The sequence below is a fragment of the Nestor notabilis genome, unplaced genomic scaffold (assembly GCF_000696875.1).
Source record: "Nestor notabilis isolate BGI_N333 unplaced genomic scaffold, ASM69687v1 scaffold5851, whole genome shotgun sequence".
Taxonomy (NCBI): domain Eukaryota; kingdom Metazoa; phylum Chordata; class Aves; order Psittaciformes; family Psittacidae; genus Nestor; species Nestor notabilis.
In genome coordinates, this window is record NW_009915103.1 from 9,123 (window position 1) to 24,956 (window position 15,834).

The 15,834-nt window shown below is 46.5% G+C and overlaps 1 protein-coding gene across 1 annotated transcript in view; it reads right to left on the minus strand.

The window, feature by feature from the left end:
• Positions 1-14,103, minus strand: part of PPME1 (protein phosphatase methylesterase 1) — a 17,499-nt gene extending 3,396 nt beyond the window's left edge. The window contains exons 1-11 of the mRNA XM_010023961.1: positions 14,012-14,103; positions 11,431-11,523; positions 8,676-8,733; positions 8,091-8,142; positions 5,569-5,723; positions 4,935-5,025; positions 3,666-3,731; positions 2,805-2,937; positions 1,936-2,065; positions 1,229-1,273; positions 291-355 (exon numbers count right to left, since the gene is read on the minus strand). Coding sequence (XP_010022263.1) covers positions 291-355; positions 1,229-1,273; positions 1,936-2,065; positions 2,805-2,937; positions 3,666-3,731; positions 4,935-5,025; positions 5,569-5,723; positions 8,091-8,142; positions 8,676-8,733; positions 11,431-11,523; positions 14,012-14,050 — 927 coding nt within the window. The 5' untranslated portion in view covers positions 14,051-14,103. The remainder of the gene's footprint in view (positions 1-290; positions 356-1,228; positions 1,274-1,935; positions 2,066-2,804; positions 2,938-3,665; positions 3,732-4,934; positions 5,026-5,568; positions 5,724-8,090; positions 8,143-8,675; positions 8,734-11,430; positions 11,524-14,011) is intronic.
• Positions 14,104-15,834: the final 1,731 nt, after the last annotated feature.

Below are 15,834 nucleotides of genomic sequence, written 5' to 3' on the forward strand. Positions count from 1 at the left end.
CTCCAGCTCCAACCCCTGCCCCGGGCAGGGACACCTTCCACTAGAGCAGGTTGCTCCAAGCCCCTGTGTCCAACCTGCCCTTGAACACTGCCAGGGATGGGGCAGCCACAGCTTCTCTGGGCACCCTGTGCCAGCGCCTCAGCACACTCCAATAGCCAGCTGCAAATGGCCAGTTTCCTGTACCAATTCCTAAAGTATAGTCTCTGCATCAAAGAAAGTAACAGATCCCACTTGCATTTAATCTGTGAAGACTATGACTTATCTAGCTTCAACCCCACAGTGGAGCTCACCTTGTCTGGAGCATCTTCATGGACTGCATGGCCACACTGTGGGAGGACTTGCATCTGAAACTTCCCTGTGGATCAAGAGAGTCATCACTGGAGCTGCTTTTTAAATTATCTTGATTTCTAATTGCAATGGTTTAGACAGGGAGTTTGTGTGTACAGAGGAAACATCAGACACTACACCCTTATACAGCACTGTGAATTTAGGAACTCTTCTACAAAAGATTCTTCACAAACAAACCTCATTAAATCTCACTGTATAATGTGGTGAAGAGGGAGCAGGGAAGGCCCAGAAGTCCAGAGCAAACTGTATTGTACACACAACAGTTTCCAAAGCAAGAATCAGCTGTTTAATTCATAGAATGGTTTGGGTTGAAGGGACCTTATAGATCACCCAGTTCCAACCCCTGCCACGGGCAGGGACACCTTCCACTAGAGCAGGTTGCTCCAAGCCTCTGTGTCCCTTAAACACTGCCAGGGATGGGGGGAAAAAACAAATCCTAAACATTAATATAGATGTTGAATCTTGGTCTGATGTCTGCCAGAAGCACCTGGAGACCAGTTACTTTTGGATGGTCCCACGTGTTCTAGGTAGGAACATTGGGAATGTAGTTAGAAGGGGAAAAACCAGATTAGAAAGAAGCCCTTCTGACCATTCTGATTCAAGAGAAGTGTGGCAGCTCCACGGCTGAAGCTGAACACTAGACTCAACAAGAACCATGGCACAGCCCTTCACAATCCTACTGCAACCTTTCCCTTCTTGACTTCTGTCCCTACATGCACAGACACTTTGGGATGGAAGAATTAATGCACATTTGTTTTGATACAGACTGCATCTGGTAAGAGGCCACTCCAGCTCTTCCTCCTGTGGGTACCCATGGCAACAAGCTACCATCCAAAAAGAGCATTACCATAAGGATAGAGTAACAGTATCAAATATTTACCTTGCATCTGTCCAATTGTTAGATCTTTATCCAGTCTGTCAACACCTACAATTAAATAAAGAGAAGTACTGGAGAAAAGCCAGAGAGAACATGACTGTCTGAGCAGGGCTTTACTCCTTAGTTTGATAAGAGAGATCTGACAAAAGAAACATCCCCGACACCTGCCACAAGGACATTTCATTGCTGCACCTCAAGAGAGTAAAGTAGCAGGAAACAATCCCAGCCAAAAACGCAAGAATACATCCCTCCCTACAACTTAAAAGGATATTTGTCTTGCTTACACACTGTATTTCCTATTGAGGCACAGAAAGGGGCCTACACCTGGCTGCAGAACATCAGGAACTTGACTTTCAGTTAAGTTCAAACCACACCCAAGTATTGTAGTAGTGGAGGCTGAAGGACAGCTTGGATCTGTCCTGTCTGCCCCTCTTCCACATCATAGAACAAACCCACTCCTCCAACAGCAGCAATACACAGTATGTCATTATGTGCTGCTTTGATATTAGAGGTTCTGAACCAATTCCAGGTTGGCATGGGTTAAATGGATGGTTTTATAGTTCAAGATACATAGAAAAGCCGAAGTGGAAGAGGCAGGTTTGGTGTTCTTGGAGAAAGGCATTAGCCAAACCCTATTCCCTGAAATCCAAGCAGGACATCACTGAAGTCAACAGCCACTGAAGCTGAACAGGACTGGAATAGCCACGTACCAGCTAAAAGCAAAAGCTTTGGAGTTGGGCAGCTCAGGAAGAGGTTTGACAATCCCCTGAACCAGCCATCCCAGTACTTCTCTGTTTTCGCCAGTTCGATTCGCCACGTGTATAAGTGCTCCTTCTTTGTCTGCAGGGAGGAAAAGCAGAGAGCTCTGCATTAGGCATCAGTAAAACAGCTGAAAGAAAACGAACCTGAGGGCCACTTGGAAATACATATAGGAAATAACTGGCTCCCCCTGGTGGACGTGATTCCAAAGGGATGAGCCTCCTTGCTCCTGAATTGCTCCCCAAATCGCAGCCGAAGTACATGGGTAGGGAACAAGAAAGTCAGCAGGAGCTACACCTACAGCTCAAGAGAAGGCTGCAGTATTCAGGGTGCTCAATTTGCTTGGTTTTACTGGCACAAATAGCTTGCAAATGATCTGAACATTCAGACTTGGCTCTCAGGTGACACAAATACACGGGGCTAAGCTGGCTGCAGTGATTTTCCTCGAGGAATTTACATTCCTGGGTTGCAATCATCTGGATGAGCTCCTGAATGCTCCTGTGCCTTGGAAGTGAACAAAAATAGCACAAAGACTCAGAAAAGAACATTCTTCGTTCAGGCCAGAAGCCTTATTTCAGGTGATACACATTAAATCTGTGAGCAGCTCAGGAAAGGAAACCAAACCCAGGCTTTCGGGTAACAGCCCAAGTTAGAAGAGGTGGTATGACATGAAGAAGGAAAACAACAGTCCCAGTATCAAGTTTTTGGTGCCTGGAGTTGCTCCCTTTTACACTGGGATGATTTGGATAACTACTGGTGGCTGCTCTTCATGGGAGCATTGTGCAAACACAAGATGAAAACACAGTAAGAAATTTCCTACCTCTGTGTCATCTTCTTTCTTCCTTTTGTTGACAGAGACTCCCCCTTCCTCATTCTCTTCCTCCTCCTCCTCTTCTTCAATAATACCCTCCACTATGGCTTTAGGACATTCAGGACTGGCAGCCCCTTCACACCTGGGAAAAAAAACCAGCAAGTGATTCCCTGCCAAATAGAACAGGTTTTAACCTGAAGTGTTCAGCAGTTTCTCAGATAGTGGCTGAAAAAGTCCTTTCAAGCTGAAAAGTAGCTTTGGATGGAAGATACAGTCATGAGCAGCCATGGGAGCAAGTGCCTGTGCAGCATGCGTGTCCCAGAGCAAATGTCAGTGCAAACAGAGGCAGAAAGAGGTCAAACTATCAACAGCTTCATGGAGTATGAGGTACTTGTAAGGCTTTGGGGACATCAAGGATTAGAGTGGCACAAGCAGGTTACTCTGACCTCCCCACACCCATTCCAGATCACTCCCCAAATGCAACAGACAATCAAAGCATTACTAAAAGGAAGCAAAAGATTCCACACCCAGAGGACCAATTTGGTTTAGGACATGGTTTCTGAAGAGGCATCAGGCAACACTTCTTAATGTGTTCAGAAAACCAGACAACCCAAGGAATACCCAACCAGCAGTGATGAATCTATTTGAAACATGGCTCTTGGTGGATTTTGCTCCAGCGAAATTTAGCCAGGTTTTCTCCAAGTGCCATGATAACAATTCAGTGCTGTTGTTGGCATCAACTGATCAAATGGTAAGAAATCTGTATTTGCTAGAAGAAATCTTCCCTTTCAAGTACATTCATGGTGTTATAAACCCGATAAGATGATTTTAAGAGCTTGAAAAAGCAAACCAAACCCAAAAACCACCTACTGTTTGACTTGACCGACCATAGACACTCTGGCAGATTCAAGGTTTCTTATTTGTCCACTTTTTACACTAGGAGAAGAAATAAAACTAGAATCAGAAGAAGGGTAGAAATAATCAGGAACTCTGAGGCTGAGAACAAGAGTAAAACCCTTTGACAGCTCATTACTTCCCCAGACATCCCATTCTCAGCAGACACTTGGAGTGGTTCATGCTGCACACTGACCTACTTGAAGGTCCTGTTGACACTGTAACTGTGGATTTAAAAGCACTGGTGGGGTAACACTGAAACAGGGTTGTATCCATTTCATTGCAGGGGACAGGGAGAGATGAGAAACTATGTGGGTATTTGGGAACAGAAGCGGGCTTGCTCTAGGCCAGCCTACAAAGGTAACCACAAAACCTCTCCCTTTCAAACTCAGCCGCCAAATGTAAAAGTAATTCTTGCTGAATCCTCTTTCTTACATGTGGGATGGGTGTCTCAAGCTGCTTCTGTAAGAGCTGGGACACTTACAAGGAAGCTGCAATTCATATCATGAGACTTTCCATGAGTTTAAACTCTGAAAGGATCCCGCTCCAACGCACGGCCAATGCTCCTGGGAAATTAATGATCTTTGAGACCTCTCTCCCCATCAAATCAGCCAAGGAATTGGTGACAGTAATTGGAAAAGTGAGTGCAAATGGAGAAAAGAGACAAATTCTGCCCCTCTGCTGTGCTCTGGGGAGACCCCCCTGCAGCCCTGATCCAGCTCTGGGGAACAGCACAAGAGGGACGTGGAGCTGCTGGAGCGAGGCCAGAGGAGGCCCCGGAGCTGCTGCGAGGGCTGGAGCAGCTCTGCTCTGGAGCCAGGCTGAGAGAGCTGGGCTGGGGCAGCTGGAGAAGAGAAGGCTCCTGAAGGGGACACCTTAGAGCAGCTCCAGGGCCTAAAGGGGCTCCAGGAGACCTGGAGAGGGGCTTTGGACAAGGGATGGAGGGACAGGCCAAGGGGAATGGCTTGAACCTGCCAGAGGGGAGATTGAGATGAGCTCTGAGGCAGAAGCTCTTCCCTGTGAGGGTGCTGAGGCGCTGGCACAGGGTGCCCAGAGAAGCTGTGGCTGCCCCATCCCTGGCAGTGTTCAAGGCCAGGTTGGACACAGGGGCTTGGAGCAACCTGCTCTAGTGGAAGGTGTCCCTGCCTGTGGCAGGGGTTGGGACTGGAGGAGCTTTAAGGTCCCTTCAACCCAAACCAGTCTGGAATTTGATGATTTTAGAGACAACATAAGCTCATGTGTTACCTCCACTCAATGGCATTCTCCAGTGACTTGAATGTTTTGGGACGACTCCTTAAGAAGTTCTGCATGCTGTTCAGTGCATCCATGGCTGTACCTAAATACAAGTATTACAACTTTATGGCATCTGATGAAATTATTGCTACATCCCTCTATAGAGAGCTGGCTCCCAGGGAACACCCTGAGAGTGAGATGGAGCTCACTGGGGATTTATAGAGCTTGGAAAGCAAAGTACTGCTTGGTACTTTGGTACAGCCCAAAGCCATACTTGTTCCCACTTTAGGAAACCAATATTTGAACAGGTAGGACATTCAGACAGCAAAAGAAGGCAGCAACCTCTCATCAGCACCAGGCATCATATAAAAAGCCACCCTCCTCCCCAGTAACAAGAAAGCACTGCAAAGAAATTACAGGGAAAACAGCAGAGTCCATCTGGGAAAAGCAAAAGGAGAGGTGACACTAGAAACACTTTTGTGTAGGATGGAATCAGCATTAGGTTAAAACTGGGCAAAACTTTCTGGATTTGGGGATAAAAGATCCATGTGGAAAGCAGGACCCCACCAAAGGGGCAGAACCCAACCCGAAGGGATAGCACCCCATGCAAGGGGACAGAAGCCCACCCAAGGGGACACTCGCTCACCTTCCACCACATCGATCATGCAGAGCCCCAGTAAACTCGGCACCAGGTTTGCGACCGCCGTGTGCACTGCGATGGCCCCCCCCATGCTGTGCCCGATCAGCATGATGGGGGGCGGGAGGTCCCCATACAGAGCTTCCACCACGTTGCCAACGTCTCTGCCAAACAGAGACCACAGATTAATTGGCATCTCTACCTTGAGGTGCTCCTGAAGCAGACTTGTACGATGGGAGGAGACAGTATGGATCCAAGACAGGTTTCCAGCTCTAAATCCTGTCTGTGTGCTCTTTAACCCGCATGTAATTGAGACAAGCTTATTCTCTCATCACTAGATGATCTTTAAGGTCCCTTCCAACCCCAACCATACCTTGATTCTACAATTTAATCTAGGTACCAATGCAGGAAACCATTCAAGCCAACACTGTCCTGAACAGGCACATCAGTTCTGGTTTTATTAAAAGAAAATGCTCATTTCAATGCTTTTTGATAAAAGAAAGTGCAAGGTCCTGCCCCTGGGTCGGGGCAATCCCAGGTACAGCTACAGAATGGGCAGAGAAGTGACTCAGATCAGCCCTGAGGAAAAGGACTTGGTCCCAGAACCCTGCCATGTGCTGGGCTGCATCCCCAGCAGCGTGAGCAGCAGGTGAAGGAGGGGATCCTGCCCCTCTGCTCTGCTGAGACCCCACTTGCAGCACTGGTGCAGTTCTGGTGTCCTCAGCATCAGAAGGACATGGAGCTGTTGGAGCAAGTCCAGAGGAGGCCACCAGGATGCTCAGGGGCTGGAGCAGCTCCCGTGTGGAGCCAGGCTGAGAACATTGGGGCTGTTGAGCCTGGAGAAGAGAAGCTGCTGGAGACCTCAGAGCAGCTTCAGTGTCTGAAGGGGACTACAAGGATGCTGGAGAGGGACCTTCATCAGGGACTGGAGTGATAGGACAAGGGGTGATGGGTTCAAACTGGAACAGGGGAAGTTCAGGTTGGATCTAAGGCAGAAGCTCTTCCCTGTGAGGGTGCTGAGGCGCTGGCACAGGGTGCCCAGAGAAGCTGTGGCTGCCCCATCCCTGGCCGTGTTCAAGGGCAGGTTGGACACAGGGGCTTGGAGCAACCTGCTCTAGTGGAAGGTTTCCCTTCCACTAGAGCAGCTGAGAAAAAGTCATCAAATGCTCTTGCATGGAAGCACAGACTAAGAAATTCACTGCTCTGAAAGAAGAAAAGAACCAAGCCCTGCTGACCATGGCAAAGAGCACAAGGATTCAGACTCCACGAGCACAGATACCACAAGGCAAGGGGCAATTCCTCATCCTTTTCATAAGGCACCTACTAGAACATGAAGCTGTCACTGCAATGTGTTAAAGCTGACTGGTGTGATTCACAAAGCCCAAAACAAGAGCAGAGCCAATGACTGACATTTACTGAAGAGCACTGTAGTTCAAGACACCTAAGTTTGCTTTCCTGCCTAAAGCTACTCAGTGGAACAGGAGACCTGAGCAGTATTGCAACTGGAAAATGGGAAACAAGTCAAAAAACCAAGGATGACCAGTTTGTTTGCTCTGTGAGAGAAAATTCCTTGAGGTTTTGATAAGAAAAATAAAACCCAGCTATAATTTAAGGCTCCTATTTAAAGTCTATTCAGGAATAACTCTTAAGCTCATTTCTAAAAGGAGAGAAAGGTTTAAAACCAAAAGGAACTTGTTCCCCCTCCATGGTAATGCTGCTCCAGATCTAAAAAATTCCCATCATTCCATACAGTGTTTCCTCAGGATAACACCACATCAGCATCTGAAAGCCACAAACAGTAGCAATAAGGTACACAATGGAAGTCAGAATCCATTTCACACATGGTCTCCCCACAACAAACCAAGTGGATTTGTTCATAGGAAGGTTACAAAATCCTTCATGATTTAATTGTTTCATAGCAAAGAGTCTCTTTGTACTAACTATGGACATAACAATGTGCTGAGAGTGGGGATTTGCTTTTCTTACAGCTTTGTCAAGAGGGGGATTTGCATCCCAAAGCAGGTCATGGCAGTTTGAAAGAGCAACTCCCTCCATGCTTGGAAGTCTCAGTCTGTGCCCCCACTCTGGGGGTGACACCAGTCCAAGGTGGATGTGCTCAAGAAGCCAAGAAGAACCAGCTAAAATCCCCCAATTGGTTATGTCTAAGGAAAGAATTCCCCTTCTATTGGTGTTATAGCATGTTGTAGGTTTAAAGTGTTCCTTCTATTGTGCTATAGCATGTTGTAGGTTTAAAGTGGTCACTGCAGTGAAGCCACTGATCTTCAAAGTGAGTTTAAACCCTAGAGAATGACTCTAGGGTTGGGAGTTTGACTCAGCTGGAAGAGATATAATTCCAAATAGATTTCAAACTGTCCCAAAATGGATGGAGAAGGGATAACTACCACACTTGTGAAATGAAATGACCTTCCAGCTCCCTGAATGAAGGTCATGTGTTCTCAAGTAGTTTATTCCTCACTAGATAAAGGTTTGTGAACAGAGAAATACTAAAGATAGAGCATCAGTGTCCTTACTTTGACATAGTCTCTGCAGACAGATCTTCAGGATTCCTCACTTTGGTTTCTCCTGGAAGAACAAACAAAAGTTAAGTCCACACAAGCTGAAAACCTTCAGAACCCCTCAGGATTCAGAGCAGCAACTGCACAAAGCTTTTTGGCACAGTTATTAAGAGCGAGGCTACTGCAGTTAACATGAATAATGAAGAACCCCAGAATTAATAGGAACAGTTGGTACTTTATCATATGAAACACTCCCCATAATGTTCCATACTTGCAAAGTATCTTAAAACTAAAGAGCAGAGCTTATTTCTACTGGTAAAGACCAGCTATGGGTTGTGAAACATGAAGGAAGGGCCTGGTGGCAGTATGCGAGAAGGAACAAGTCCACCACTGCCTTGCACGAAGGCACAGGGAGTCTCAGGTTCTGGCCCGTGTGGATGGGTGGCTGCAGAGCTCCCTTTTCCATCCCTGCTTTGGAATACACGGAGGGATGCCTTAAGGATGCTTTTTTAGTCCTTCTAGGAGGGATTTGCTACACCTTCTTTAAAATATGAGCGTGTAAAATGCTTGTTGTGATTTTAAATTCATTTCTTTACTTACCATGGCCTCGGAGATCTAAAGCCACAATCCTGCACTGAATCCTGTTAATGATTGCAGCCTGCAAGAGGGGACAAAGAGGATGTCGTTTGCAAAGTGCCACCTCTCATCTACAACAGGATTAACAACAGCAAGCACAGCCTGAAACAGCAGCAAAGGTGACAAAACCCCCTCTCCTGTCAAAGTGACTGAACATGGATTGCACAAAGAGTTAAAGAAACCAGGCAAGAATATTCCATATGAACTACCCTTAATTAACCAAAGCTCCATCCTTTCTATCTGAGGACATTCATTTCATGGAGCATAAGACATTATACGTGTTTCCTGGGATAATGGACTCAAGCTCTGTGCCTCCTCTGCAAACTGAAGTGCAGCAGTGGGATTAGACACCAAAGTAATGCCCCCTATTCTCTACACCTGACAAAACTAAGCCTTGGCTATACAGAAGAGATGAAGATGAAGCAGCAAATGTTCCATTTGCTCTCAGAGAACAGAGTTTTACAGTAAGGCTGAAAGGTACAAGAATTGATTAGTCCAAAGAGGTCAGGGGGGAACAAGTGTGGGATCTTTTTAAAGAAAGGTAGGGCTGCAATACAATCATGGCTCTATTAGACCCCAGCAGCTCCAGTTCCCTAAGTTATTTCAGGCATCACAGAGATTAAGTCTTGAACAGAAGAATTTTGTGTTAAGGAATCATTGATTATTTAAATAACAGCCCTGCAGGAGTGGGGGAATTTCATAGTAGTAACACAGCTTGGGTTGGAAGAGACCTCGGGATCATCGAGTTCCACCCCCTGCCCCGGGCAGGGACCCCTTCCACTAGAGCAGGTTGCTCCAAGCCCCTGTGTCCAACCTGGCCTTGAACACGGCCAGGGATGGGCCAGCCACAGCTTCTCTGGGCACCCTGTGCCAGCGCCTCAGCACCCTCCCAGGGAAGAGCTTCTGCCTCAGAGCTCATCTCAATCTCCCCTCTGGCAGGTTCAAGCCATTCCCCTTGGCCTGTCCCTACATCCTTTGTCCAAAGCCCCTCTCCAGGTCTCCTGGAGCCCCTTTAGGCCCTGGAGCTGCTCTAAGGTGTCCCCTTCAGGAGCCTTCTCTTCTCCAGTTGCCCCAGCCCAGCTTTCTCAGCCTGGCTCCAGAGCAGAGCTGCTCCAGCCCTCACAGCAGCTCCGGGGCCTCCTCTGGCCTCGCTCCATCATCATGCAGGAAGTTACCAGGCCAATAAGCAAAAGCAGAAAGGAGCTCGCTGCTCCTGCAGGCTGTTATTTATCAATGGTTACTCAGTACTTCCCAATTTGGATTTCTTCTTGGGTTTTTTAGGGAAAAGGGTTGATCAGGGTGGGTTTTAACCTCTGGTTCATCCCCAACATTTAACACTTAATTGCTTGGGTTAAACTTTCATTTGAAAATGCACAAAGGAAATAACTCTATAGCAGCCATGCAAAGGCAAAAGTTGATTGTGGCAGCTTCCTCCTGCAGATGCAGTCTCAAGAGTGAGGTGAATTTTGTCTGTGATCTCTGTTAATTGCTATAGTAACATATAAAGCCAATATACAGTGTGATGACTGCTAAATTCAACTCTAGAGGGTTTTAAATGCATAGTATTGGTGTTGCTATTGGAAATAAAGAGCTCTACAGAGGATGGAAGTGACTTGTAAGAAGCCCTTTCCTTAACTCAGGAATACGTGACTTCATGCCTCTGCCTCCAAGTAAAAGCAATGACCTTCACTGCATAACAAAACCACTACACTAGCAGGGTAAAAGACATCTGCCCAACTAGTGAGCTACAAGCAAGTAACTACAGACTTAAAGCTCCAGTCTCCATCTAACTAACAGTTCAACAGTTTCAGAAGAGCCAGATCTGCACCAGTCCCTAGTTCAGACAAAGTTACAAATGAGCTCTTAGGTGTAAAACTACTATTCAAGACCAAAATTACAACCCAGTTGGCAAAGTATTTTTCCACTGTGTCTCTTTATATTATAAGGTAGGTTACGATTACACCAGCATTACTCAACAGGAATCATGAGGGGAATTCAAGAGCAGTTGCTACTGACTCTTATGAAATGTTCATTCTTGTTTCTTATTTGAATCTGTGCTTAAAGGCTAAGTCATCTCCAGCCCAACGGCCAAAGGGAACAAATCTGACCCAGTCAAAAGCATGGGGTAGATGTAGAGACCTCAGCCATTCTTCCATGAGAGTCATCCTAGAGCATCCTGCTGTTAAGGGCAGTAGAGAGCTCAAAGAGTCCCTGGATTAAAAAGTTCCAAAATAAAAATCACTCCCTGCAGTGATTTTACTTTACTTGACATCCTTTAGAGGTTTTCTTCCTTAACTCCCTTCATTTTTCAAAGAGAATGAGTGGGAGGGAGGGATGTTGGTTTGGTCAGACCCTGTGCTCACTCCTATTGATACCACCTCAGAGTTGTTTGAGCAGCAGAGGAGGTTCCTTGACAAACCAAACAGGGCCTCAACCACACTAAGATAATATTATGATGAGATAAAGCTGGTGGAATTTCACTGGTAGTCATGAAAAAGCAGCCTTCTGGAAAATCAATGGGTATGGTATGAAGAGAAATAGCTTGGCACTTCACAAGGAGCTATGCTGAAGACTTAAGTCAGGTGCAAACCAGATCATAAAACAGCTTCTGAACTGATTTTCCTGTGCTTAACATAGCTGAGAGGTGAGTTGCCTTCCACACTCCCATGACTACAGTCACATACATACACATACTTGCATAAAGCAGCAGGTTACTTACAGTAAATACAGCCCAGGAAAGAGCAGAATGGCCTCCACCGTGTAACAGCAGCAGGACAGGCCCCTCCACTCCACTCTTGTAAATTCGAAAAGTGTATGAACAGTTAAGGACATGCACAGACTTACGTGAAGATACTTTGCTGAAGTATTTTAGAGCCCCCAGTTCCCCAGTGGGCTTTGTTCCCACCCAAGGCCTGACAGGACAAGAGGAACCGGCCTCAAGCTGCCCCAGGGCAGGTTTAGCTGGAGCTGAGGAACAATTCCTTGCCCAGAGGGTGCTCAGGCATTGGAACAGGCTGCCCAGGGCAGGGCTGGAGTCACCGGCCCTGCAAGTGTTCACAGCCCGTGGAGCCGAGGCCTCAGTGCCAGGGGTTAGTGGTGGCCTTGGCAGGGCTGGGAATGGTTGGACTGGATGAGCTTAAAGGGCTTTTCCAACCCAGTTCATTCTATGGTTCTATGATTTCTCCTCTGATCAACAAGCATGTGCAAGCATAACCTGGACAAAATGTAACTTGATTTAAGCTTCGAGAGTTGTTTTCCTGCTGGCCAGGTCTCCTCCTCCACGTAATCTTCACTGGATGATTTTTAAGGTCTCTTCCAACCCAAACCATTCTATGATTCTATAATCTCCTGCCAGCATCTTTTTCCCCCTGTGCACAACAGTGAGTTGAACTGGGTTGGGGCAATCCCAGCACAAACACAGGCTGGGGGACTGGATGGAGCCGCCTGAGGAGAAGGATTTGGGGTGTTGGGTGAGGAGAAGCTCCCCATGACCCGGCTTCAGTGTGTGCTTGAGCCCAGAAACCACCCGTGTCAAGATGGTGAAGTTTGGTTATTGCCTCCAGAACAAGCACACCCGTATCTGGAAGAATAAGGACCAGCTTCATTTCAGTCTCTCACAGCACGGTCACAATTGAACACAATTAAAACTCCTTTTGTTAAAATGATGAAGTCGTGAGATGTGTGTTCAGTGCCCAAAACTGTGACCAGCACAACAGACAAGTCACCTCACCTTCCACTGCTCTCCTGTTCTTGGGATGGATAACAGCATTCTGATGAACCATGCTGCAGTTCCTGATGAGGCTGTTCACTGGTTTTCTGCTGTTCCCTTTGGATCTGCTGTTGGCAAACAGCTCATGCAGGTGCTCCCTATGGCATTTCAGTTAAATTGTGCCAGCTTAAGCAGTTTCTTCACCTAGGGCTTGTCCATATGAGATCTCATGGAGTAGAAGTAGGTACCTGGAGCATATGTGTAGACACCAGCTCCATTCATGAATTCAGTACACATCTATCCACAACCTTTCATACAGGAGCTCAGGCTTCTGTAAAAGCTTATAGGTAGCACAAGAAACTCCAAACAACAAAGATTTGCTTAAATTTGGGATGCTTATGGACATCATCTATTCAAATAGGTCCATTATCCTTTATATTTTACTACTTGTGAAGCCTCAAGGGTGTGCACAGCCCTTACATCAAAAGCAGACAAGGTGCAGAACATGGAGAATTAATGGGATTAACTGGAAAAATGCCTTTTGTTAACAAAAAATAATGACAAGCTGAGCAAAACAACATGGAGAGAGAATTGTCTCATTTCAAACGTGCTGCTGGCATTAGAGAAGTAGTTACTAAATTGGTATTTGGAGAAAAAAGCTTGGAAGTTTGCTTTTCCTAATGGCCAAGCTAGAATATGCATGCTTAAATAGGACGTAACTATTTAAACTACAAGACTGTGTTATTTAAACACAGATTACAATGGTTTCATGTTGTAATTAGGTCAAAAGACCTGGAAGTACCTCTCAAACCTGCTTTTGCCAGAGCTGTAGGCAGAGTTAAGACTGATGGGAAGCCTTGTCCCAGCACCTGCACACAACAGACTTATTAAGGAGCTCCCAGGTAGCAAATAGGATGGATACAACAGCAGTTTGAGCACCTCAAACTACAACTGAAGACAGGCAAAGAAAAGGCAGCTTGAAAAGAAGTATAGAAGAAATATGAATATTTGCAAAGAGACCTTGGAGATGAAACAGCTGCAGTGAAACCTGGTTTGATGCTACAAAAAACGCTGGTGACATCACTGCCTCTGCCTTGGCCAGAGTGAGAAGTGTCCCTGTCTGCACAAGAGCCAGTGGACTGACACCTTGGGGTGCAAGAAGCTGGGACCCACAGCTCAGGTGTGTGTATGTGACCTCACATGGAGCTTCCTCTGTGCCATTTGCATTAGTGGAGCAGCATGAGTGGTTCCCATAGAATCATCATAGAAAGCTTTGGGTTGAAGGGACCTTAAAGCTCCTCCAGCTCCAGCCCCTGCCCCGGGCAGGGACACCTTCCACTAGAGCAGGTTGCTCCAAGCCCCTGTGTCCAGCCTGGCCTTAAACACTGCCAGGGATGGGGCAGCCACAACATCTTCACTGTCAGTTTAGAAGGCAAAGCTCCAGTTAGTGATACTGATGCCTGCAAAAGAAGCAATGAAAGATGAGAAGTAGTACATGAAAAAGTTGAAAAGAACCCAAATAAACTAAATGACACATAATACTGCTCCAGTCACTGGGAGTAAGAACAATTCCATCTAGAACAAAGGATATATCCTTGCCAGTCTCATTTTCTACCACGACATCCTCCATAGACTCAAAGTACTGGCTCCAAAGCACTGGCGAAAAGTCACGTTTCCTTCCAGGGCTGCAAAAGAAAAAACATCATTAAGAAAGAGGTATTTTTGGTATCTTTTATTTAAATACAAGTGTCATTAAATCCACTGAAGAGAACACACCCGAGTTACACACCAGTTTAGGACTGGAAGCAAATAATATGTTAGTGAACATCCCATACAACTCCAATATCAGCTATTTTATGGTTGGTAAGGGAATCCTCCCTTTCTTTTCCCCCTCTAATTGCTGCTCCTACTGAGACCACAAAGATGCACAGGAGAACTAGTGAAGACACAGAGAAAAGAGTATTTTCCACATAAAGTAATACCAAGGAAGACTGGACAATAGTGATTTAGACTACACAGACCTTGACCAAGGAATAAGAAAAAGAAGGGGGCACACAGTGGTGTTCTCCCAGTACAATCCCCATCTGCAGTGACCCACAGATCAGGTGCTTCAAAAGTTAGTCACAAGTCATTAAGCCATAGAATCATTGAATGGCTTGTGTTGGAAGGGACCTTAAAGCTCCTCCAGCTCCAACCCCTGCCCCGGGCAGGGACACCTTCCACTAGAGCAGGTTGCTCCAAGCCCCTGTGTCCAACCTGGCCTTGAACACTGCCAGGGACGGGGCAGCCACAGCTTCTCTGGGCACCCTGTGCCAGCGCCTCAGCACCCTCACAGGGAAGAGCTTCTGCCTCAGAGCTCATCTCAATCTCCCCTCTGGCAGGTTCAAGCCATTCCCCTTGGCTGGCCCCTACATCCCTTGTCCAAAGCCCCTCTCCAGGTTTCCTGGAGCCCCTTTAGGCACTGGAGCTGCTCTAAGGTCTCCCCTTAAGAAGCCTTATCTTCTCCAGGCTGAGATATAGAGAACACCCTTCTATTTAATGGTCTTGCTCTAGGCTTAAAGCAAGCCTGCTGCTGACATGACTGGGAGTGCTCAGGAACTCAGGAAACCATCCTAAAATTATGACTTAGCCCATAAATCATAATTAAAGCAAAAAAGGGTATGTCCCTCTCAGAAGTCACCCTGACACCACAGCACTGAAAAGCAGAGTGTCAGCTACTTGCTAATGATTACTATTATCCTCCATGTACTACTTGTAAGATTACAGCCTTCCTAGAAATCCTCTCTTAGTTTTATAAGTATCGCTCAAATTGAGAGTCAACCTGTTCCGAAGGCTGGGTGGCTGCAGAACCACCATGGAGAGAACTGAGCAGTGTGCTATATAGAAGAAATTTAGGAATGCTGCTGGGAGCAGAATATATAAAAGCCACCAGGCTGAAGTTAGCAGCAGCATGTTCTAATCACAGCTCAGTTTTCATGGAATTTAATCCAATGGCTAGAACTTTAACATGTTTGCAAGCAGATTTATATTTAAATACTTTTTGCAGGGCAACATCAGGATTGTGAGGGAAAAGAACAAGATTAAATTAACTTATGATACGTTGCCATATCTACCCTTTAACTATAAAGACAATGAGAACAGCATCACAAAAAGAAGACCAATGGGTCCAGAGCAGGGCCTGGAGCTGGAGCAGGGCCTGGAGCACAAGTGTGATGGGGAAGGGCTGAGGGACCTGGGGGTTTAGTGTGAAGAGAAGGCTCAGGGGGGACCTGATCGCTCTCTGCAAGTGCCTGACAGGAGGATGGAGCCAGGAGGGGGCTGGTCTCTGCTCCCAAGGAACAAGGGATGGGACAAGAGGAAGCGGCCTCAAGCTGCCCCAGGGCAGGTTTAGCTGGAGCTGAGGAACAATTCCTT